Source organism: Leptinotarsa decemlineata, unplaced genomic scaffold (assembly GCF_025532065.1).
Source record: "Leptinotarsa decemlineata unplaced genomic scaffold, Ldec_3_MD MMD2_tig00000690_RagTag_RagTag, whole genome shotgun sequence".
NCBI lineage: Eukaryota > Metazoa > Arthropoda > Insecta > Coleoptera > Chrysomelidae > Leptinotarsa > Leptinotarsa decemlineata.
The window spans coordinates 2,614,175-2,641,020 of record NW_027412554.1 but is presented as its reverse complement, the minus strand read 5'-3'; the positions used below and the strand labels follow the sequence as shown (position 1 = coordinate 2,641,020).

General features: G+C 34.8%; 1 protein-coding gene and 2 long non-coding RNA genes across 4 annotated transcripts in view; 1 reads left to right on the top strand and 2 right to left on the bottom strand.

Moving 5' to 3' along the window:
- Positions 1-556: 556 nt before the first annotated feature.
- On the top strand, positions 557-1,459 carry LOC111516174 (uncharacterized). The gene is made up of 3 exons (XR_002723637.2): positions 557-672; positions 773-971; positions 1,030-1,459. It is a non-coding gene; the product is annotated as an uncharacterized lncRNA (long non-coding RNA).
- A 122-nt stretch (positions 1,460-1,581) lies between these two features.
- Positions 1,582-26,846, bottom strand: part of LOC111515381 (uncharacterized) — a 239,453-nt gene continuing 214,188 nt past the window's right edge. The window contains exon 5 of one of the 2 annotated variants that reach the window (XM_074174676.1): positions 1,582-2,041. In XM_074174676.1, the coding sequence (XP_074030777.1) occupies positions 2,034-2,041 (8 nt within the window). In that variant the 3' untranslated portion in view covers positions 1,582-2,033. Of the gene's footprint in view, positions 2,042-22,632; positions 22,793-26,846 lie in introns of those variants that run through there. The other variant, XM_074174674.1, reaches the window with a different exon arrangement.
- LOC141482084 (uncharacterized) lies at positions 12,789-15,796 on the bottom strand. The gene is made up of 3 exons (XR_012465326.1): positions 15,261-15,796; positions 15,053-15,172; positions 12,789-14,789 (listed from the first exon to the last, which is right to left on the bottom strand). It is a non-coding gene; the product is annotated as an uncharacterized lncRNA (long non-coding RNA).

Genomic DNA, 26,846 nt, shown 5'->3' with positions numbered 1-26,846 from the left:
AATTTTGTAGAATCAGAACAAACCTGATATTATCTGTGTTGAAGAATATAAAAATTAAATTGCTTTGATCTGTTATTTAGCAAAAATTATAAGAAATGCTAAAAAATATTTGAACTCATTTTTCAAAAGACTGATAGGTGGCGCCATCTTTTGTCACGTCTTTTATTTCTCATTGACTAATTAAGTCAATTTGTAAACGATTTCTCGTTTTTCCACAATTTGGCGTGAGGATAGCAACTAGGGATTAGAGAGAGAGCATAGCTCCCAGGGTAGGCCGCCAGCTTTCAAACAGTGAAGAAGGGCGTGGGTAAGATGGTAACCAATTGAATCAAATTCAGATCCAGTTAAAATATGTATAATTCCTTTCCCTAACATCTACACCTTTCTCAGTTGGTTCCAAACTTATTAACAAATCCCTTGATTTATCTGTCAGTTTATAAATTGTATCAACCGTTATTATGACTCCCCCTTCAATACTGGTAGGAAGCCTTGAGCTCCTGAGGCCACAAAGTGTCAAATGTGAGAAGATTTTACTTTTTTGATAGACTTCCTGACGTCACAAGTAGGCGGAGCTTAGCGAACTTTTCCAAACAAATTGATTTTACATGTTAAAACGCCATAAGAGATTTGGTGTCAGTTAGTTGTTACATATTTTGAAAAAAATCTCCATTGGTAGGTAACGTTTTTAATGAAAATTCAAGAATTGTTATATTTGTCGAGTTTATGTTATTTTTTCAATTGAAATATAGTTATTTAACATCTATTGTTTCAGATTTCAGATATAGAATGGCTTCAAAACATTGTTTTAAAGCTATCCTATATAAATGATTCATTCGACAATGATAATAAAATCATGAAAAAGGCTGAAAATGCCTTGGAATCGAATCATGTGGAAAGTATGCAGTTTGATGATGATAAGAGGAAGAAGAGAAGTTCATGCAAGCATGAAAAATAAATTCTATCATGTTGAAGTGAGTCGTATGTCATGTATAATTTTTCCATTTTTACCGAACTGTATCTTTGTTGCAGATCACACTGAATAAATCTGAAGATATCATATCTTCAAATTGTGCTCGTCCTAGAGGAATAAAATGTCATCATTTTGCCACATTAGCTCTTTTTGGACACTTCCATGTATCTGTGACTGACAAGGAATATGATCCACTGTGGGCAGAAAACTTATCGCTGCTAGAAGATTTTTATATAAAACAGTACCTGCCAAAACTTACACACAATCTTACATCAGCTGAAACTTGACTCAGTATATAAAATTATACCCAGATAATCATGTTAAGATAAAGTGTATTAGATATATGTGATAAATATTCAGAATGTACCTTCATCAATATTTCTGTAATAGTATTGAATATAGTAACTGTTGGGGACAAGCTCAAAATAATGGAAACCATATCGATCAGTTGTAATAGATAGTATTTATTTTTTTATGGCCACTACTGTAAATAGTGAATCAAATTCAAAAAATCCAATCAGTGAAAGGAATAAAAGTATCTATATGGATCATTTCCACATAAAATGGTATCATCCATTTACAGATTTAGAATCGCAAGGGTCTCAGTTTCAGATATTTCTGAAGGCCCTGCTGCTTCTGAACTTATATTGGTTGCTTCCACCTCAACCTCTCTTGCCTTGATGGTTCGTTTACTGAAAACAAAGTTATTGACTCCAATAATGGTAATATCTTTTCTCATTCATGTGAACATATCGTTTTTCTGGAGATTAAAAGTCGAACTTTCTCTTCACATTGAATTCAAATAAAGTTGTTCTATTTTTTTCAAACATGTTAACAAAGTGACAACTGCAAACTAATGAATGCTTTCATGGTTCCCGATCTTGTCTCCTGCAAATTAATTTAACAATAAAATGCTTCATCTATGTATTAAGTATGGTGATCAGGTAACTTATGAGATTAATCCACTTTTTTCTCTCAGCTGGGTCTTCAGGAAATCCAAAAAATTTACAAATCCTCTGTTCACTGTAGTGTTAACAATCAGGAACGAAACACATACTGCAGTTCAGAAACCTGAAACAAAAGGAAAATAACATATAAAATGCTGTTTCAACACAAATTACTTGAAGATCTTTTTTATAAATTCTTAAACGTGAAATGAAAACTTGATAATGATAAAAACATTCAATATACACCTAACAAATATTTCAGAAGCTAATATAACTGAGAAATAATTACTCACGGGTCGCTGTTTGATATAAGTAGGTAGAAAATGCTCCTGCAAATGTGAAATTATAACTGAAAAACTTGCGTGAAGTTAGCGTCGGACGCCAGTGTCCAAATCTAGCGCCCACCTCCCACTCCTGAGTCCGATTTACACCACACAACTAGTAGAATGTTGATTCATAAAGATCGCTTATTTGGCAATCAATATTTTCAACATGATTATTTCCTCTTAGAATCGACTTCAAACTTGAAAATATCATTATACTGCATGCAGCTTCATTATATTATAATGACGAGGAGACATTGACGTGAATGTGATAGATATAAAACACTTTTGGGTCACAACTGGTGGAATTTATGACCAAGTGAAAAATTCATCAGAAGAATTTTCAGAAAATTATCGGTGTCATAGAAAAATGAACTCCCATCACTTGAGTGGAATAGTTCGCTTCCCAAACTGTGAATTGTCATCAGTTATGTCCGAGTGAAAACTGTTATCAGAGAAATGATATACTGAACACTGAATTTTCAGTCTTTCAAAATAGTGGGGTCATTAAAAAATACCCCATCCACATTTGATGTTTAATTTTTTCCTTCTTAAACTGGCTTTTGTCCCCGAATACGACTCAATGAAAAATGTTAATGAAGAGATGACATACTGGATTTTGAATTTTCAGCCCTCCAAAATACCGGAAACCAACAAAAAAACCACCCCTTCCACATTAGACGTTTAATTTTTTCCTTCTCAAACTGGCTTGTGTCCCCGAATACGGCTAACTGAAAAATGTTGATGAAGATATGATATACTGAACTATGAATTTCTAGCAGTACAAAATACCGGGAACATAAAAAAAACCACCCCTTCCACATTAGATGTTTAATTTTTTACGTCTTAAACTGGCTCGTGTCCCCGAATACGACTGAATGAAAAATGTTAATGAAGAGATGACGTACTGAACTCAGAATTTTTAGCCGTCCAAAGTACCGGGAACATAGTAAAAATCACCCCTTCCACATTAGATATTTAGTTTTTTTCCTCTTAAACTGGCTCGTGTCCCCGAACACTTTTAACTGGAAAATATTAATGAAGAGATGACGTACTGAACTCAGAATTTTCAGCCGTCCAAAATATCGGAAACATACAAAAAAACCACCCCTTCCACATTAGACGTTTAATTTTTTCCTTCTCAAACTGGCTTGTGTCCCCGAATAAGACTAACTGGAAAAGATGAAGATATGATATACTGAACTATGAATTTCTAGCCGTACAAAATACTGGGAAAATACAAAAAAAGTATTTGTAGCTATCCATAATGCCACATCTGACTGTCTTTTATTTTTTCTAATAATTACCATACTCAAAATATTGAAAAATTGTTCAGTTATACTTTGAGACATGCTGTTGGCATTCAATATGTTGAAATCCTGAGAAGTTACAAATTTATCACCTGTAACAAAATCATTATGACCGATATAATATAACCAGTTTCGGAATTCTTTATAATACGTAACATCGTTCACCAGGCCGTTTTCCAAAATATTCAATATGATTTTTTGTTCTTTCGAAGAATTCAGCAAAACCGATTCTACAGATTTATACATAGGCAAATCTTTAAGATATTTTCCAGAGAAATATGTAAATTTTGATTTACGCTTTCTATTCCATTTTTCTTCACTTCCACTGAATTCTCATCACATAAATATAATTCCTTCGGAACTGTAGATAAGCTATGCTTTGATATGCCTAAATCAATTTCATTATAAATTTTCATTACGTGTCCTCTAACTTTTCTTATGAATGTTGTCGGTTTTAGATCCCTTGATCTATTCAGGATGTCGGTTTTGAGAAAACCAAACCATCTCTCAATCAGAGCATTACTCAATCTACTTTTTGTGATGACTACCGACCACAGTGGAAACAATCCCATATATCTTTCCAACACAGCTTCTCTTAAAGAAGGAAAGAAAAACTCGTTTCTCTCACTCCCTTTCTTTTCTAATCCTTGATTATGTTTATATATATCTGAAAAAAACTTATAAAACGGAGAATTGGTACGCAAACTTCTTCTCTTCAAAATATTATCGTGATCATCGCCTATTTCTGAAATCACTTGCTTCTCTGTAAAACTCGAAAGATTCAATTTCAACAGAGCTTTTTCAACACTATCATTTCGGAATTCCGAAGTAAGAATTATTGTTACATTTTTAAACCAATCTGTAGCCTCTTGTAAATTATTTAAATTGAAAGCTACTGCAAATATTGTTTTAATGCATCTTTTTATTTTTTTGTCTTCAACAGTTATAGTGTGGTCTTCAATTAACTGAACCAAATTTTTCATGAAATGACTACAACATGAAAATAAAACAATTTTTTTCTTTGGGAATATTTGACTTATTTTTTGCAAATGTTCAAAACAATATTGCAAATATTTTTCAAGATCTATATTATTAAATGCCTTAGATGCTGCGTTTAAACTTGCAAAACTAAAGTCACTCACGAAAATTTTAAATACAGGCCACGACTTCAGTTCTTCGCAAATTTTTTTAAATTTATAAAATTAATCAAATATAGCCAGAGGTCGTGTTCACACGAAATCATCATCATCATTATAGGGCAAAGTCTTCTTTCGGGTAAAGTAAGAACACCGGCGTAATAAAGAATTCTTTTTTCGTCTTTTCCTGTATTACAAACAACTGCGCCTGTAGCATCAAAATGCAAAATTGTAACCGAAGAAGTTTTCGCAACTTCTAACTGTTCGGTACTGAATATTTTCACATTTAGTGGCGAACAAACTTGTCGTATGAATGTAGGGTGATCTTTTTTGTACAAAAACATGTCGACCATGGCGTTTTCATGTCGTTTCAAAGCATTTTTTGCCTGGCTGCGGAGTTTTCTTAGCATCTCCTCCGATTTTATATCTTGTAAGTGGCCTCTCTTGATAGCAGATTTATCTGCTTTTAAAATGCTTTTTTTTCTATATTCCGAAGGTTTCATATTCTTTAACACATTTTTTTTATGTCTCTTTCCACACCTCTCACTTGGTCGGTTATTTTGTAAGGATGACAGTAATCGCGAGACGTGGAATAAACCCGCACCATTTTGCCATATCGTGAATCAATGGAAATATAGATTTTGAAGTTTTTACATTTTCTATAATTATTTCGGCAATAGGCTAGGAGTATTATGTTGTTTTTTAAATATTTTAGTCTGTAGAATGCAACTGAACAACTATTATTTACGAACTTTTTTATATTATTTCGAAAGAAAAATGGATAATATTTATTTGACAACTTCTCGTCAACAGTTATTGTATTCTACTCTTTTTCACTAATGTGAAATTTGCCTTCTAGAAATGTACATTTTGAATAATCCGTTCTTTTAATTTTCAGATGTTGGGAAGGATCAATATTTTTGCTTCCAATTGGAAGTACTTGGCGTTTAGATAATGCTTTATGGAATATTATAGCATTAGGAATTGAAATTGATGAATCTGTTATACTGTTATTTATAACCGACTTTGACGAGTCAGAGAAGATGACGTCTGAATCGATTAAAGAGCTTCCATATATGTATACATTCATCTTTTTTTTTCGTGAAACCATTCAACATCATCTCTTCATTTCCTTGACTCTGTCTGCACTCATGGCGGATGAACTGAATTCGTCAACCTTAATTTTAGCATCATCTTTTTTTTTTGAAACTTTCTGGCAATGTTTTGAATATTTCGCATATTCCCCTCTCAAATTACTTAATAGTTTTTCATCGGAAAGAGAAATTTCCGGAATAAATGGTGACAAGTTCATCATCAGATTTATTTAAGAATGTTTCTTGTTCGTCGTGGAGAAAAACTTTAACCAACTCAGATTCTTTCTGTAGGTTGAATTCCTATATCGAGTTGTCATATAAGTGACAAGAATTCAAACCTTCCTTAAACTGATTTTCACTTTCACTTTCTTTTAGCGATTTGCTTCTATTTGCTTTGATACCATCCACATCCAAAGAAGATTTTTTTATGTTTGTTTTTTTTGCAAACATTGTTTTTATATTACCAGAATTTCGTTGAATCGTCTGATAGATCCATCTCTTTATTTTTCTGTTGATGTTTATTGTGAACATGCGCAACTAAATGCTCATAAAATACATCATTGTAATCAATTACGACTAGTTCATCGTAAGTAATATTACTAGCAAAATATTTTATTCGATTAACAAGATTTTCGATTTTGTCTCCCATGTTCCTCTTAATCGTATATTCGTAATGTAATGAAATAATTTCCCCCAAGAAAATAAAACTAAATCTCGACGGTTTTACACCACAAAATAATTAAATAAAAGAAATAATAATTGGAAATAACTAATGAAATCAATCAACTCAACATTAATAATTTAAAACGACAAAGGGACTTTATATTTTCACAACCAATGCGTAAAACAGATAAAATCAATTCACTACTATTCCTAAATATTTCAACTTTGGTCGCCGCCAAATAGGTACTAGTCAAGAGCATAAAAACAAATCATGCAGCAGAACTGTCATTGCGCGTTAAAACAATATTTACTAAGGTGCGTTCGGTCGAAGTGAGATTACATTGAAATACATATAACTCAGTAATTACGCTACATAACAAAATGTTTTTTTTGTTGAAATGTAGAAAATTGTATTGCCTTTCAACTATGTCTCTTGAGTTTTTCTCACAAATTTACGGTTCTCATGAAAATGAGAAAATAAAAAAATATTCTTGATAATTTTACTGTTGAACGATTCCAAATAGTGACATTTTTTATAATGTAGGCAAAAAATATATGTGAAAAATATTTTCATTCTTTTCAAATCATGACTCCACCAAAATTTTTCAGAGTTTTTAGTTTACAGAGAAAAAAATATTCTTCTGACGTAAGATTTTTTTCTGACACCATCATTTTGGAGAACTGAAAATTCGGAGTTCAGTATATCATCTCTTCATTAACATTTTCCAGTTAGTCATGTTCGGAGACACGAGCCAATTTAAGAGGGAAAAATCAAACATCTAATGTGGAAGGGGTGGTTTTTTTGTATGTTCCCGGTATTTTGGATGGCAGAAAATTCAGAGTTCAGTATATCATTTCTTCATTAACATTTTCCAGTTAGTCATGTTCGGGGACACGAGCCAGTTTAAGAGGGAAAAATTAAACATCTAATGTGGAAGGGGTTTTTATTTTGTTGGTTCCCGGTATTTTGGAGGGCTGGAAATTCAGAGTCCAGTATGCCATCTCTTCATTAACATTTTTCATTGAGTCGTATTCGGGACACAAGCCAGTTTAAGAAGGAAAAAATTAAACATCTAATGTGGAAGGGGTATTTTTTATGACCCCACTATTTTGAAGGACTGAAAATTCAGTGTTCAGTATATCATTTCTCTGATAACAGTTTTCACTCGGACATAATTGATGACAATTCACAGTATGGGAACCGAACTATTCCACTCAAGTGACAGGAGTTTTTTCTATGACACTTTTTCTGAAAATTACCCATTCAATGAATCATTCTTCTCATGAATTTTTCACTTGGTATAAATTCCACCAGTTGAGACCCAAAAGTGTTTTATATCTATCACATTCACGTCAATGTTTCCTCGTCATTATAATACAGATTATAAAAGCTGCATGCAGTATAATGATATTTTCAAGTTTAAAGTCGATTCTAAAAGGAAATGATCATGTTAAAAATATTGGTGGCCGAATAAGCGATCTTTATGAATCAACATTCTACTAGTTGTGTGGGGTAAATCGGACTCAGGAGTGGGGGGCGGGCGCTAGATTTGGACGCTGGCGTCCGACGCTAACTTCACGCAAGTCATTTTTGAATTGTTTGAAAAAGTTCGCTAAGCTCCACCCACTCTTGACGTCACACTTAGGTTGTCCATTGTACCAAAATGTTCATATGATATAAATTATGTTACACCTATAGCACAAATGTTTTAATTCTAAGGGGACTGTAATGAACCCAGGCTCCCCAAGGAAGAAATTAGGATGTCTCTTCAATACTTGAGACGTTGCTGTTTTGAAGTTATACTTTACTTTAGATATAGCTATATCGCCAGCTTACAGTAGGTTGAGGGAATAAATTCATCTACATAGGCATAAAAGCATATACCCTACACTAATATTTTTCCCCTTTTGGGCAGGTTTGAAGAATATAAAACTTTGCTGAGATAATTAATCAAGCATCAAAAATCTAGTCACTGATAAGTTATTTGTCCCTATCTTAATAGCTAAGCTTATTTGTGTGTGTGTGTGTGGGTGCGTGCGTACGTGCGTGCGTGCGTGCGCGCGCGCGCGTGCGCGTGCGTGTGAGTGTCTCCCTCGAGGTGGCTTGAAGAACAAGAATGTTTTTAAAGTTCCAAACTTAGGTCTGTAGTGTCCTGTCGGTACAACAATTGTGATCGGCTCAACAGCGAGTAACTTCTAACTACTGCTACTACTGTATTAGGCATTCATGCAAGGATGTCTAGTCTTACAGCAATACTAACACGAGGAAATGGTATCCAGATCAAAGAAGGCATTTGATGTCTTGTGGCCTATAGGTTTACTTTTGTTCCAAGAAGCCAAGATTCCATAAGAAATTGAATCCAACAAGTGAGTTGAATGTTTTACCAGCATCAAAATAAAACAATTTCCTATTCTTATAAAAGATGATCCTACTTTATCAATCCGAAAAATCGAGAAGTTTGGACCTAAATTCCAAAATTAGCAAATGGCTACCAAAAGTACTACACAAAATTTTGAATCCCCGGCGGTAAGACATTCATGGAACCAAAGTCGTCAATTCACTGTTCCATCAGAGCACAGAATCCTTGAGAGATTCGAATATGCGTTCGAATATAATTAATGCGTTCGAATATATCCCTTGTATAGTTGTTTGTCAGTGAATGAAAACTAAACGAATGACGAGGTATTAAAATATCCCAAAATCTTCATGGAAGTATTCATTTCATATTTAAATAGTCGTCGACCTCAAAACAGAACAAATGACGAAATAAAATCATAACACTTTCTTCAAGTAGAAAACCTAATATCAAATAAATGATTTTTAAAAAACCCTCGAAATAGGCAACAAAAAATTATTTATTTATGCTGTGGGTTGACTACTCACGAGTTATATCGAATATTACTTAAAAATTAGCATGTTTCAAAAAATTAATTGAAATAAGGTAAGGAAAATTATAAAGGGAATGCACAGGTCACTTTGTGAATTTTCGAAATTGAATTGATACTAATTGTGTGTTGTTGTTCTGTTCTTAATTTGATACTTTAATGATTCACTTGTTATTAAAATGGCATACACAAATGAGGAAATGGCTGATATGCATTACGTTTATGGTCTGTCGTACGGGAATGGGTTAGAAGCTTCTAGAAGATATGCTGAAATGTATCCTCAACGGCAGCATCCTTCACATCGAATATTTGCTCGACTTCATCAACGATTACGAGAATATGGTTCATTCGACAAAAAAAACGCAGGATTTTGGTCACCATCGAGAAGTACGAACCCCACAGCTTGAGGAAGCAGTACTTAATTTGATTGAAGAACAACCTACTACCAGTACTAGAAAGATTGCTTTCCAACTAAATGTTGATCATATGACGGTATTTAGAATTTTAAAGGAACAACACTTATACCCTTACCATCTGCAACGAGTACAGACACTGTTACCGCGAGACTTTCCGAACCGTCTTGAATTTTGCAACTGGATGCTGGAAATGATTGGAAGAAATTGTGACTTTCTGAAGACGATAGAATTCACAGACGAATGTAGTTTTTCTCGGGTCATGATTACCACATATGGGCTGATGAAAATCCTCTCGCTATTGTCGAAACTAACCATCAAGAACAGTTTTCTCTTAACGTATGGCTCGGAGTTATTGGGGATGATTTAATTAGGCCTCATTTTCCACCTCCTCGATTAAATTGTGAGGCATACGTTCAATTTTTAAGAGAAGTGCATCCAGTACTGCTGGAGGAATTTCCTTTGGGCGTCAAGAGGGATATGTTTTTTATGCATGATGGGGCTCCCGCCCATTTTAGTCAAGTAGCATGTCAGCATTTACTGAAACATATGGATAGGTCGAGGAGGACTACAGAACTGGCCCGCTCGATCCCCGGATCTCAATCCTCTCGATTTCTCCATTTGGGGCCATTTACAGCATTTGATTTTTTGGTACTCCTGTTCGCGATGTAGAGAACTTAAGAAACCGCATCATCGATGCGTGCAGGGTAATCAGAGAGACTCCAGGAATATTTGAGCGAATACGTGACTCATTTACTATGATTTCTACGTGTTGTGTGTTTTGTTAATAATAAATTAGCTTTGTTTATTACCCTTCAATCGTTTAATGCAAGTACTAACTACAAAATAACAAAAAATCCAGTTCGCATTTATGACGATGTATCTATGTAGTTGTTCGTAAAATAATTTTTTTTGCTGCGAACTGGTTTATTTTGGGCAAAAAACCCAAGAGACACTTTTTGTTTAGAATGAAACAGGCTATCGGAAATACATTTTTGAAATAATAATACAAATAAATAAATAATAAGACAAAAAGTTACATTGGAAATAATTGATACTCATAACAGTGGAAAGAGATAACCAGACAGCCGACAGTGTTTTACAATTTATCTACATTTGCCAGACATGATATTGACAGTTGACAGTATCATTGTTTCATGTTATCGGGTATTGTTTTCGTCAGTTTTACAGTATTTTACAGTCAAATATATTACAAAAATAGTTTTTTTCGAAGCTAAACGTCTCGTGGCATCATTACTTTCAAAGTAAGTACAATACAATGCGTTTTATTCATAAATGTTCTTTCATCTTTCCAACCTCACAATTGACATTTGTGACTATAATCCGCATTGCCAGGATATTATACAAGAGTAATTGGAAGTGTGGAAACAATATTGAGAGAAATAACAATGATTAAATATATTGTACTTGCCGAAAACATGTACGATATATTTATACTCCTTTTTAGATTATGCCTGGAAGTATTCTTAATTCACAAACACAATTTGTGTTGAACTTGTGCGAATATTTTGAAAGGGAGAGAGAGCATGGAGGATCTTTGTTACCATTTTCATCTGTTCAAGATGTAACCATTCAAATGATAAAAGAAATGTCATAACTTTTCTTAACTGTATTTTAGAGAGTTGCAGATGCACTTGAAATATCTAAAAAACGGTGTTCAACATCAAACAAAGAAATAAACACAAACCCATTCCATCAACTCCAGGAAAAAGTAGACATCGTATCAAAAAGAAAACATCAGATTTACCTGAAGGGCAGAAAATGGAAGTACGATATACTCTGTACGATATGTATAAAGACAGTGAGTACACCTTCTTAGTACATGGTGAAGGAAAGACGGTACAAATTGACTCTTCAGATGTCTTTATGATAAAAATGTTATTTCACGTGTTTTCTGTTTGAGTGTGTTGCGTCGGGACTTCTAATTCTAGCTATACCATTGGTTAAATTTTGACAAATGTCATTTTTAACCAATGAAATTAAGTGTATTGGTGCAGCACACTCTCAAAAAGAAAGCAGATTTCATTCGATGCACGTGACTTAGACGCGACACTGACTAGTGAGAAAAATTTCTAAACAAATATAACCCCCCATTTTCATCAGTCACAACTGTATCAGGAAAGGCCTTGGATGTATGATAATTAGTTAACTAGTCAAACTTTATTGTCAAATATATTTTTGAAGGTTCACTTGTATCTCGTATTCGAGGTGCAGTTATAATATCAATTCTCCTATTCTATGAATTTTGAAATGTACCTATATTAATTTGAATATTTTCTTCCAGAAAAACATCTTACCCTTCGATCTTTGAACGATGACCTGAAAAATAAGGAAATTGTTTCTATGTGCAAATCGTCTTTAAATGTTTTACTGAAAGAGCTAGGATTGAAATTTAAAAAAGATGGTAATCGAAGAGCTTTGATTGAAAGATCTAATATCGTTTCACAACGAGCATTTTTTTACGCAAATACCAGGAAAACCGAAGAAGTTTAAAACCACGAGAAGTGGTTTTCTTAGATGAAACATGGATTTATTCTAGAGGAAACAAAAAGTCTTGGCAGGATAATAATGTAAAAAGTGTACGCAAACCCGAAGGATATGATGGCAAACGATTTATTGTTGTGCATGCTGGTTCTATGAAAGGGTTTATTCCAGAAGCCAGTTTATTGTTCTGTTCAAAATCTTTGACCTTAGATTACCATGGAGAAATGAATAGTACAATGGTAACCAAGTGGATTACTTTACAGTTACTTCCCAGTTTGGAAGAACCATCTTTAATTATAATGCACCATACCACAGTAAAATTTTGAATAAACAGCCTACCAGTTCTTCAAGAAAATCGGAAATTGTTAGTTGGTTACACGAGAACAATATTGATTTTGATGAAAAATTAACAAAATCAGATTTATTGCAATTGGCTAAGATGAACCGAAAGGTTCATATATATATATATATATATATATATATATATATATATATATATATATATATATATATATATATATATATATATATATATATATATTATAGATGAACTGGTACGAGAACATGGACATGAAGTATTAAGATTACCACCTCACCACCCAGATTTTAATGCTATTGAATTAATTTGGGCTGATTGCAAAACCTACTATAACAAATATATTGGTAGAGATGGATACAGTGATGAAAAGTATTAAGTATGTGGAATGAAGCGTTAGAGAAGTGCAACGCAAGTATGAACGAGAAAAGCTTCTTTGTGATATGGATATTACACCTATTATTATAAACATTGGTGAAAGTTCTGAATCTGAAAGTGATCAATATATATATTTTTTTTCATAAATTGGTAGGTGCATAATTGTACGTGCATACGTATATGTATAAATACATTTTCAGTTGATGATGTGTTGAGTATTTCCTGACCAAATATATTTCAACTGGTGTTTTTTTTTTACTTCTTAGACATTCATTTGTGTCTCTGCATCCATGCACGGATGAATTAATGGAAACTCGTTTGTTAAGCTACTTTTCAAGTAATATTCGATATAATTTGTGAGTAGTCAAACCACAGCATAAATAAGGAATTTTTTGTTGCCTACTTCAGGGGATTCTTAAAAATCATTTATTTGATATTAGGTTTCCTACTGACGAAAAGATGGCGCCACCTATCACTCTTTTGAAAAATGAAGCGATTCGATCGTTTTTTTTTTCATAAATTCTGTATCTCAGAGATAAACTATCGTAACTGACATTTTGCAAATTTTACAGGAGAGCAGTTGTAACCCAAGTTACTTGAGTTTACCTCTATCATATCATGACAGATACATTAAATTCACATTGGCTATGACGCCATTCATTAGCTGTGCAGATACGACAACTATCCACTCAAGAATATACACCTCGATAATGTAGTTACATCAATAACCCCAAAATCGAGAATTTTGTAGTTACGACAGTTTACCTCTTAGGTACAAAATTCAATACAATTTTTGTGTAGATATTATAGTTCAGGAATCGCAAAGTTGCGAAATACTAGAAAAATCGAGCAATTAAATTGAATAGTTCAAGTAACACTTGTCACCTCACAAACCACAAGAGGAGACTAAATCATCTGTCGGTAACAAATAAGACAGATGGGTATCCGCGGCTAAGCTAAACAGTGGAGATGGGAGTGGGTTGAACAAATTAGCAAATTTCAAATAGATCTTAATGGGCGCCAGGTAAATTTAATCCTCCAGATACCCTAAGTAACTCACAATATCAATAACTTACCAATTAATATTGGAAATAAAAGATAAAGATCCCCAATATGATTTATTCAGTAATCCTAACTTACATGGATTAACCGACAACGCTTCTAAGACAACAATACGATATTCACACTACTACGCGATGTTCAAATGTCAATACAAGAGCGCGGTGTATATAACCACAAATTCAATCAGCCATAAATTGAGGTAGTAACGACGCTTAAAAGAAACTACAATACGTAAAGTGAAACTACCACGAAAATTGAGTAGATGTGGGCGAAATCGTAAATACTATTATTGGAAGGTGAGACAATCTCGTTTGCGTCGCGTGAGCTCAGGCGTAGGCGCATCGGTGTCAACAAACAATTGTAAAAGGAAGTAAACACCTCAATTTGCGTTTTACAAAAGAAACCAAATACGTTATCAACTTGCGGTGAATCCAGCCAGAAAGGCAATCACTATATCAAACAGGTAACAATAAACAAAAGGCAAACAATTATTTAAATAACTCAATATTACACAACTATCTAAATAAATCGAATATAACTTGCGTGCTCCTTTTGGGCCACCCGGTATATGGGGTTAGGCTACCCCGTAGTTCAACAGAGGTGGATCACCCTGTAGTACGGCGGAGATGGATCACCCTGTAGCACTACCGAAATAGATCACCCTGTAGGGATCAACAAGATGGACCAGTAATGGATCACCGAAGAGGACCCCAAAGGTAGCTGAACACCTCCAAGTCCGGAGAGTTTGTCAACAAGGTGTTCTACACTCCAGAAAAAAATAAAACCCTACGAAAGAAAATTCTCAATCAGAATCAGATAAAACCAAAGTGAGATTCAACCCCATTCAATAGGGACTAGTTGACTAATCGATACCCCTGGTATATTTTGATTAAGAAAAGTAGCAAGATAACAACAATATATTTTTGGGTGCCCTGTATAACCAGATAACCCGTAAAAAATAAATCAAAACTAATATTCAGTTGAATTACAACGATGGAATCAAAAATTACTAAAATAATTAAAAACACATTTAATGGTAAAATTCTTACCCTGGCCAAACGGTTTTCTATACGTATCTTCGTGTGCGGTGCGGCAACGTGTGCGGTGCTCTGCACGGAAGTCCTACTGAGACTTGATGAGTGACTAAGGGCCTTCTGTTTCTTATGAATCTAGGGACGAGAAACGAAGGTTGTAGAATTGAAGAGATGATATCATAGCTAAGACCACATGAGAGATGCGATAGTAATTCAGACATACCTGATTTCGGAAATCCTTCTACCTGGCACAATGAGTTCGGTAACCACCACAAATCCTCGAAAGAGTTTAAGTTTCAGACTGCAAATATACACACCAAAATGACCAATCAGTCTTTCACTATACAATCCTGACTTGTAGAAATAATCCCCGTGAAGGATGGCATAAATACAACCATATATATATCCTACAAATCAGTCTGATAGTATACTTGAACTCTCAACCAAGCTCATCGAAGGTCAACCCTGAAATCCGGGAGACTGACAGCTAACCAGTTGTTGCCATAGTGTGTCCAATCTACACTACAAGCACCAAGGGGGCGCTGTGCACCACATCATAAATCTATCAATTCCTCCACAGCCACTCGAGACATCATCAACAAGTCCATGACCCATCAAAACTCCTTCTCAAAGCAATGCAACCCTAAACAATCCTTGACAATTTGAGTAACCGATCAATCCCTCACCCGTGAACAACTGTAGAACTAGTTCGGTGTAGGTCGTCGGAACGACACTACGAAACGAAAGTTCGGCAGATGTCAACCAACAGCTGTCTCTTAACCTTGTTATTGAATGTTCACAAAAATATTGACTCCAACCTATTTTCAACTATTTACCGATCCTTATTCATGCCATGGAATAGAAACATATAAGGTAAGTCGCCACATCTTTCCCATTCAGTACGAATATTTGAACATTCATATTATGCAGAATATTTACCGAAAATATCAAACAGTATTCAAAAACCCTGAGCTAACTAATATTGTTTTTCAGACGATATGTCTCTAATATGTAAGTAAACCTTCCGGAAGTGATGAATAACAATCTATGCAAGAAATATTCATGGAAAGGTATAGAGAATAAGGCAGACAACGGCTGAAAAATGATAGGTGAAGAAAACTGAGAAACATACAATAACAACTATTTCAACCTATCGAGGAATTTCGGATCTCCAACGTCGATTGGCAATAGGAGAATGCGAAGTGAGTGATAAGTACTGATCAAAGCAGTTAGTCAGGGAGCATACATATATTCTTGTACTTTTCAGGTATGGTTTTCTTTGGAACGGAGGATTCCCATTTCTAAGATGTTAAATGAATAAAATCAACTTGTAACTGAATTATATTGTTAACATTCTCTGAATAAAGATCTTGAAAGGTAAGGTAGTGTTTTGAAAGGTCACATAGGAGCAGTTTTGGTCTAGTGCTAAATTGAAACGTAACACACAAGTGGTCATAATCATTATTGGTTTCTAATTATGAAAAAAAACTACTTGCAGTCTCTACTATTCAAACTTACACTTAATCCATTGTAATATTATTTCCACATTTCAAGCTCTTCAACTTCTAAATAAATTGACTCATTTTTATTCAGTTATTGTGTTCAAATAAAGAAGCATATTACTTCCAAATTACTTCAATTCACATCCGTACGTGTGCTTTTACACACTCTGGCGATCACGGTCTCCAACCTCAGTTCATAGATGGCGCAACTATATTTCTAGCTAATGCTTGTCCTCTTATATTTTGAAAATGTATTGAAATACTCTTGGAAGACCATATACAGGGTGTCCCTGGACTTCCTCTTTTCCTCTCGTGAATGTATAGATGGGGTCAAAATATCACCAGTACTTCATATAACTTTTTTTCCTAAAATCCTTCGTTACCAAGTAACGGGCCCTCGAAGTTACAAAATGAAAAATGTTTTTCTTTGATAACTTTTCAAGTGAATATTCAAAATCATCCAAATTTTGGTAATTGACTAATCAAATGAATTCCTTCGATAAGCTTTCATGCAGGAGTCAGTTGTTTTGCTACAAAGTCAGGAACGGACTACCCCCGATGGTCCACACCCCAAAACTTTGAAATGACAGATATTTTTCATTATTTTTCAACAAATTAAGGTTACTTGGACAATTTTATGAATAAAAGTACTCGTGTGGAAAGTCGATCGGAGCAACGAGTCTTGATAAAAATGTAGTTTCACTCGACGACATCAAACCCGCTCGTCCACCATTATTTGAAATGAATAATTATCAAAGCAGAAATAATAATGATAACGTTAATTCAACAACATTTATCCTGAGATGTCTACCATTATTCGAAAATATTAGTTTTTAAGGAAAATGGAAATGATAGGTGAAATGTTCATAACGAATTTTTATAATGCAAACACGTTTAACTAACGAAACTCAAGAGCCTCAAGAGCAAACAGAAATGAAAAATCCGCTACAGAAACTGTTCGATATGACCACCTTCTCTCTCTATACATTTTCTTAGTCTGCAAAGACACCCTCTCTGTACTTGAAATAGCATTCCAGGGTCGTTTCGTATGGCTTCACAATGTAATGTTATTCTATTCAACAATGCATCTCTTGTGTGAATAGGTGTAGCGTAAACAAGGCTTTTTAGATGCCCCCACAGAAAGAAATCCAATGGATTTAAATCCGGAGACCGCGATGGCCATGAATATGGCCTACCTCTACCAATCCATCTATTGTGGAAAATATGGTTCAGATGGTCACGCACATTCAAACTAACCTGCTTCATCAGTGAATAAAACTCGATTAATAAAAGTCATATCCTCTCTTTGCCTATCCATGAACCAATTGGCATATTCCAGTCGTGCTGGAAAATCTTGAGGTGTCATGGCATGTACCTTGTGGATGTGAAATGGGTGGAGCAGTTGTTCCCTAATTATTCTATGAATAGTGGACTTGGATGTATGGAACTGTTCTGATAGATTTCTGATGCTCATTGAAGGATCATCAGCGACGGCTTCCAAAATATTTTCCTCCAATACAACGGTACGTACAGTCCTAGGAGCGCCCTCACCACCTCGTTTTGGCAAAACTGTACCTACAATAATATCGAAATAAAACAACGTGCTCAAATTAATTATCAATTATTACATACCTGTCTCCCTCAAGCTGCGATCGACACGCTCGAATGTTTCTCTTGACGGTACCGTTCGATTGGGAAAATGCTCGGAATACAGACGACGACCTTCTGCAGCATTACAAAATGCTCGTCCATAAAATACATGCATATCTGCATATTCATTGAATGTAAACTGTTCGGCCATATCAAAAAAATTCAAAATATCCTATAGAATATTGACAATACAATGATAGTCATATGACAACGCACCACTCAACAAAACAAAATCGCATTCCAGTTTCTCATTTTTTATCAAAACTTTCTAAAAGGTTTTTTTGTCAACATCTGTGAAAGAAATGGAACATAATTATTCCCTGGATATTTTTCACCTGATCATGTGCAGCCGTTTTTGTAGTTCATTCGTTTGCTTTTTATTAGTATAGTAAATATTTTTTCCGATGTGCGTTTTTTCAGCTAAATTTAGATTCGTGTTAAAGAATTTCTCCCATAAAATTATAATTATCTGTGAAACTCCTCAACAGTTTAGCTGTGAAGAAGAATTTGAAACATTCGAATGTTGAGTTTCATGAGATTCAGATAACTGATCAACACGAAACGTGATTATTCCACACGTATTATGTACATACAAAATATGGAATGAATTCGATATTTCATAGTAGAGTAGCTTGTTAGTTTAAAAACACCACGAATCTACAGAACTTGATATTTCTTTTGAACAAATATCTGCTATCACAATTGTGACTTAAACTTCCATATAGGTACTGTACTTTTTGTTTACGACTTCATTTTAGCATACTTTGTATTATTCCTGTTATAAATGTTGTTGAATTAACGTTATCATTATTATTTCTGCTTTGATAATTATTCATTTCAAATAATGGTGGACGAGCGGGTTTGATGTCGTCGAGTAGAACTACATTTTTATCAAGACTCGTTGCTCCGATCGACTTTCCACACGAGTACTTTTATTCATAAAATTGTCCAAGTAACCTTATTTTGTTGAAAAATATTGAAAAATATCTGTCATTTCAAAGTTTTGGGGTGTGGACCATCGGGGGTAGTCCGTTCCTGACTTTGTAGCAAAACAACTGACTCCTGCATGAAAGCTCATCGACGGAATTCATTTGTTTAGTCAATTACCAAAATTTGGATGATTTTGAATATTCACTTGAAAAGTTATCAAAGAAAAACATTTTTCATTTTGTAACTTCGAGGGCCCGTAACTTGGTTACGAAGACTTTTAGGAAAAAAAGTTATATGAAGTACTGGTGATATTTTGACCCCATCTATACATTCCCGAAAGGAAAAGAGGAAGTCCAGGGACACCCTGTATACATAATAAAACATAAACATACTTACCTGGCGTGCCTGACGTCACGGCCAAGCCTAGCTCTCAGCCGGATGCTTTAACAGAAGTCGTTGCGCTATCGTTTAGACTGTTAACACAGACTGCTAACACAGTCCTCGCCACCTGCGCATCATCATTGACAGCGAGGGAAGAGCGATGACGTCAAAGCCATCTCCCTATCGAGAGAATTAAGGACACTTCGATGAATACGCATTACCCACAGGCCGTGGGTTCTCCTACCGTTAAACGGTTGCTGCTGTGACGTCACACCACTAACTTGGCGGGCTTACACCGATGGAACATTCATTACTTGGTGGATCTTTGAAGTATGCAGACGTATATTTGTACATGGATAAGCACTTGATGAAACCCTGTACCGTGCACTCACACACACACAAACCAACCAAATGTAATTACGTCACTATGTCACACACACACACACACACACAATCTCATATGAAAAAAATTCTGAACGATCCATGCACCAGACCCTACAAGGTCACATCGCCTTGATGTTACTAAACAACAACAAAAAAAAGCAATTAATACGTCATAGTGGTGGGGGGAGGCCCAGAACAAGGCTGTAATCTCCTACTGATTAAATATTGCCAAAGAAAATTGGTATCCATCGCAAAATCTTCTGGCTGGTTATTGATCACATTACGAATTTCTTTAAAGGTTTCAGCTATTTCGTGAGCATGAGATTGTGTGGCATACGACTGAAGCTATGTCAAAACTGAAATTTCTTATTGAATTAACCATATTCAACAATTCCGCGTGATTTTCATTAACAGCTAAATTCAAATTATCTGTGATGTGCCTAATTTTTTGTTCGTCGGCGAAAAACGGTTCTATAGCTGCATAACACCAATTTAAAGCCTCGCCAAAAAATTCTATTGCTCTAGAAATGTGAATTCTATCCGATTCCGTAGTAGATTCTTGCACCATGATTCGTTGAATAATTTTTAGATGTTGTGAGAACTGTCCATTCAAGAAGCGGAGGAACTTTGAACGCTGGCAATTGGCGTCCATATTTTTTATACAACTTTCCATATCAGGTATTAAACTCATTCCCCAATTGTCTGTTGTTGGAAATTGTGCTTTATAAACCAGTAGGACGGACGACTGATAAACCAAGAGATTCGGCAACTTAGCCCAATGAACTTCAGATTCTATACCCATCAGCTCAACCATACTACATCCAGTATTTCATATTCTAAAAAATGCTATCATAATCTTCAATGTTTTTTAAAGTCATCAATTTTTTAGTTGAAGAAAATAATCTATTTTTATACAAATCTCTTTATTGAGATCTTCTCAAACATCCCCCTGTTTCCAAAACGTCTAAATTCCTATACCCTAGACATCAGCAAATTTTTTTTTTTTAATAATGAAATCCTTTCATCGCTTTACACTTTGGATCATGAAATATGTAATAAATAATGAATCGAATTATCTGAATCTATGATTGTTAGTGACCTTCAATACTATAATGGTGACTTTGCTTTATCCGTAAAATATCCTCTGAAAGGGTGTGATGAATTAAAAAGCGGGTTACGTTAGCAAGAATTCAAAGTATTTAAATCGAGCCTAAATGGACCGGACTATAAAAATCATTGACCTAATTAGGATAACGCGATGTACAAAAAGCGCCACCGACAAGATATCATAAATCTTAATGACTGCCGAAATTAATATGTTATTGGGTCGTAAAACTGTCTCCGCTAATTGCCGAAAAACACCTACTGTTTTATGATATTCTTATATTTTTGTAGTTTTATTCTTTTATTAAATAAAATATTTAAAACGTACACGAAGCGTATTTCAGTTGGGTTTAAAATGAACACCTGGTTAAACATAAAAAGTAATCTCGCCTGTTTGGAACTTACCACTTGGTTCTGAACAGGATTATTCCGGATTGTAACATACTCGACGACGTTTCGGAATACTCATTCATCATCTCCAGTACAATTGCTCCATTACTGTTGAGAGGGTATTCTAGAGCGTTCTGAAGGTATGCGGCGAGGTTTAGATTCAACAACGGTATTATTAAATAATAATAATAATAATAAGAACCTCGAAAAATTACAAGGGCAAACTCGATAAGAGACTATAGCAAACCTGGGTATTTGTCGCTAGTTACACCTATCGATTCTAAGCTCATTTGTGACTCGATTTCATCAAATAATGGAGCTACAGACATACCTACCTTGATTATTCTTTGTTGCCTACTTGAGTACTAGGTTGAGTCGTTCTCGAACATGAACATCTATCAAATACTCATCACTTGAGAATCTTTACTTTAATCGGCCTTTGAATAATTTTCTGTAGTAGAAAACTGTCTGATAAAAATTGACCAACAATATAAAATCCTTTCGGATTTTTGCGAACTGTTCTCAAAATGGCAACCCACTTCTTATATTACCATACAACTTACAATCAAATCAGGGTATAATGAATTCTTTTCTGTATATCTCTGCTATCATAAATTCTTCCCATATATAATTGTCATGTTTATCTTCAGTTTCTAGTATATAACATAGAATCGGGTCGCCCACAACAAATTTGCTTATGTTCAAGTTGTTACATGAGTAACAACGTTTTTCTCTTTCAGTACACCGCTTGACAACTTTTTGCTTTGTATCATCGTGATTCTTGTGAAAAACTTTAAAAGTCCGCGCACCTTCAATAACAATAATGCTAGTTTATTCACCGACACGGTTAGGTCATCATTCAATGTTATTTTACTTTGAGATAACTTGTTAAGGATTTGATTGGGTACCTACGAATGTTCCATACGGCATACGGCAATGCAAAACATCAGAAGAACCAATAGCAACTGATACAGTATAATCATTCAATATCAATAGATACAGTATCATCACTAGCTCAGAAGTTTACCTTTTGAGACTATTAAAGATTTCTTCATCGCAAGTTCACATTCTTTCTCAAAAACTATTTTCCTTCAATATTGAAATTACCACATGTATGAAGTTTGTTATGTTATATTATTTCCATTCGTAAATCTGTGAATATGTTTTGTTTCTGAGAATGAGACATTTATCTTAAATTCTGAAGAGTATAATTCTGAATAGGAACATGCTCATAAAATGAAATAATACACAAGATATGAAATATATTTCTATTCATATAGAAAGAGACATTGGAAATATAGAAACACTATATGAGTTCCGTAGTGATTGTGGAAATTCTATTACAGAGAAAACGTCCAGGTGATTTGTTTCAAATGTTTGAGTTTTTCTGCTTGAAATAAAGTTACAGTAGAATCTGAAAAATAAATGTTGGTCTTATGAATTAATGGTTCAGTTACTCATATTAGATTTTTTCAACCCACAAGTATAACCGAACTTTTTCAACTTGACATTATGGTTTTTATATCTAATGGATGTTAAATGATGTTAATGATGTTAAAACTAGTCATGTTCTGATGATGTCAACTCTGTTAGTGAAACGTTCATCGAGAGACAGTGCTGTATTAATGGAAAAAGTGTTTTCATCAGATTCATTTTTTCAACCAGATATTCAAATTGTACCCACCAAATTTCTTTCTTTGACGAAACATATTTTTTAATGACTCACGCGCGCACACCAATACACTCATACATATATACTTGTCTTGAATACGTTGTGGTATCTTGATACTGTTTCTAATATTGTGGTGTCTCTGAAGTGACATAGAAATACCTCTTCACAGTGATTATATAGGTACTAACAAAATTCTTCTACACAGGGCCGTCGCCATGGGGAGGAGCCTCCCCTCTGCTTTTTCGACTTGGAAAAAAGTTGGGAAGTGAAGATAGAAAAAAATAATAATAAAAAAATTAATAAAAAATTTAAAAAATAAAAATGAGAGAAAATAAAGGGAGAGACAATGAGGAAAGGGAATTTCCCAACATGCATGACTTAGAGATTCCATACTTGTAAATTCTGAGTTGTTTGAAAGTTTAGTTTCTCCCAAGTAAGAGAACAGTCCTGAACAGTCCACAAATTTTGAAGTGACAATTTTACAAAATTCCCAACTTTTCGCTGTTTATTCGACTTGAAGAAATAATAGTAGAAAACAATAAGCACAATATTATTTGAGTGTTGTTTCCTGTCATTTGTATTGAATATTCTTATACAAGGTGGATATGGTGGAAGAACAAGGACCTTGGTCCAAAGTAGAATAATATCCATTATTATTTTTATCATTACCAAAATTTATTTTTGTTTGTGCATACCCTAACGGGCATAAGCATTCAGCTAATCTTTGGATAGCTAAGTAAGAAAATTGATATATTATAGTAGTAACTAATCCCTCGGCTTTCATTTTTTCGAAAGTTGGGAAGTTTTGCTGGTGGAGTTGGGAAAATTTGGATTCCCTCCCCCCTGGTTTTTTTTTTCGCTACGGCCCTGCTTCTACACTCCGTGAGTTAGAAATAAATCGCTTTTAAATATACAGGGAGCATCCCCTCTAAGGTCTCTAATTGAAATCTGTTTTCTCAATCCCATGTATTTGTACCTTTTAGAGTTGGTTTACACACAGTGTGTTTTTGAAAATTTTCTTTGTCTCGTTAAAAGAACTGTTCACAAATTTCGAAAAGTGATGGTATGGTATGATCATTATTATAGAATGAAAATGTTTTGCTTTTCTATGATTCAAGTGATTCTTCATTCAATTTCTATAGGAAATCCCACCGCGTGTATCAAAATTGAAAATCGGGTAATAAAACCGAGGAATATAAAAAAAAATATATTTCACTAACTTCGAGTTCGTATCTCTTACTAAGGTCAGTATTATCGTAAAGAACAAATTGAGTCTCATAATGAAATGTTTTTGCAAAATATAATATGATTGAAATAAACAGTAACCTTCAGAAATATTTTTCAAACTGAAAAAAGAAGAGGGCATGTATTTTGATTCACGTAAGATTTTAAGCACACATATGTATAGACCGCAAGTTTATGCTTTCAAAAATGTATGATTTCTTATAGTCCTGACACGGAGCTGTCGGCGGAGCACGTGAAAATCTTGCAGAAGTAAATTGCCCAAATGGAGGAGATTAATTTGCCAAAAATTCCTGTGTGGTTTTTCAAATTTAGATAATAATCACCTCGATCTTTCCTAACTAAATGCCATATAAAAATGGAACAGGAAAATAGGAAATAGAAAACATTTTCATTTTCGTGAAAGTGCTTTCAGAAGAAACCTAAATCGGGTACGAAAACGGTCGCTTATGACGAAAAATTTGAATTTTTCAGTCTCGCATAATTTTAAACCCGAAGCCACATGAGTAGGAGTGGAGCAACTATGGGACACCCCCACTCCTCCACTTTTCGTCATTACACCAGCCAATGAGAGCGTAGCAATTTGTCACATGACCAGTTGTTGTTTGGTGTACGACAGAGAATCGAGCAGCGTTATCGCGGTTTGAAAGATAACGATTCGAACGCACTTGGCATAATATGAAAACAATAATATACAAGGTGTGTGTGCAGCGTTAAAGAAAAAAAACATGGCGTCCAGCGTTGAAGAAAAAACATTGCTACCATCGTAATATATAGGGTGTCCAGCGTTGAAGAAAAAAAAATGGCTGACATCAAAGTATACAAGGTGTGTAGCGTTAAAGAAAAAAACATGGCGGCGAACATTGAACAAGGGCTTGTAGCATGCATTTTATTCATTTTGGTAATATATCATAAAGCCATTTGTATAGAGTATCTGCATTTCGCTGCCTGCAATTATATTTGGTTCGCTTGTGACGTACAGCACGTCAAATGAAAGGGGAAGTAATGTAGAATTAATCGACAAAGAAGATACAAAGAAGGCCGCCAGAAGGGCACTAATCGACATCTTCATTAAGAATAGTGGCATCGTCACGTACAGTATATCAAATGAAAGGAAAAGAAATGCAAAATTCATCAGCAGAGAAAAACAAAGATTGAAGTCAGAAAGGCACTGAACCATAACTTCGTTTATAATAGCCAGAACATCACGTACAGCGCGCCAAATGAAAGGATAAGAAATGTACAATTTATCGACAGAGAAAAACAAAGATTGCGGTCAGAAGGGCACTAAGCGACATATTCGTTAATAATAGTAGCATCATCATGTACAACACGTCAAATGGAAGGAGAAGAAATGCAGAATACATCGACAAAGAAAAACAAAGATTAGGGTCAGAAGGGAAACTGTCTCGAACTGACGCTCGCTCTTCACTAGCACACCCCACTCCACGTTGTCGCGAAGGGCTCATAGGCGGGTTTGCTATTCCGTGGTGTGCCCAAACTTGCAAAAATAAATAAATGAATACCGTTAGGACAGAGACATACCGCCCCCTGTTGGAAGGTCCTCCTTTCAACCCATTTGACACACATGAAACAAATAATGAAAGTTCAGCTCATGAAACTAATAGCACAACTGAGGTTATTTCATGTCAATGGGTAAAAACAAAGTTTATTCACACTGCGTTTGAATTGTCCGTTATTTGTACGCACTGTGGCCACTCTCACTACATTGTCTCTGCCTGGATGAATTCCAATCACACGACCTATTTGCCACTTGAGAGGTGGAAGATTATCTTCCTTGATAATAACCATATCGCCGAGTTGCAATTGTCTGCTGCTTGAAATACGCCATTTACTTCACGTTTGAAGCTGACTGAGATGCTCTTTATACCATTTATCCCAGAAGTGCTGAATGATTTGGGTGACGTGATGGAATCTGGAAATACCACGTGCGCTACGCTGTCGTAAATCTTCTTGAGATAAGCATTTTAATGAGTGACCAATTAAAAAATGCCCAGGCGTAAGTACCTCTAGGTCCTCAGGATTTTCGGTTAGAGGTGTAAGAGGACGGGAATTGAGGCAAGACTCGATCTGTGTTATTACCATATTAAACTCATCATAACTTAACCGTTCATTTCCCATTACTTTACGTAAATGAAATTTAACACTTCAAACTCCTGCTTCGCAAATTCCACCAAAGTGTGGGGACCGTGGAGGGTTAAATGACCAACTTATATTAATATTCGAGAAAAAATCTGTAAATTTTGTCTGATTTCCAGGATTAGCAAGAAACGAATGAAGATCATCAAAATGATTCCTTGCCCCAACAAAATTAGTCCTATTATCTGAGAAAAGATTCTGACACAAACCCCTTCGTGCTATAAATCTTTCGAAACAATTAATGAATGCTTCCGTAGTTAAATCGATAGCTAACTCTAAATGAACGGCCTTAACCGATAAGCAAACAAATATACATATGTAAGCCTTTACAAATGACTCTCCCCTAAGTCTACTAACCTTGATATCAAATGGCCCACAATAGTCTACTCCGGTA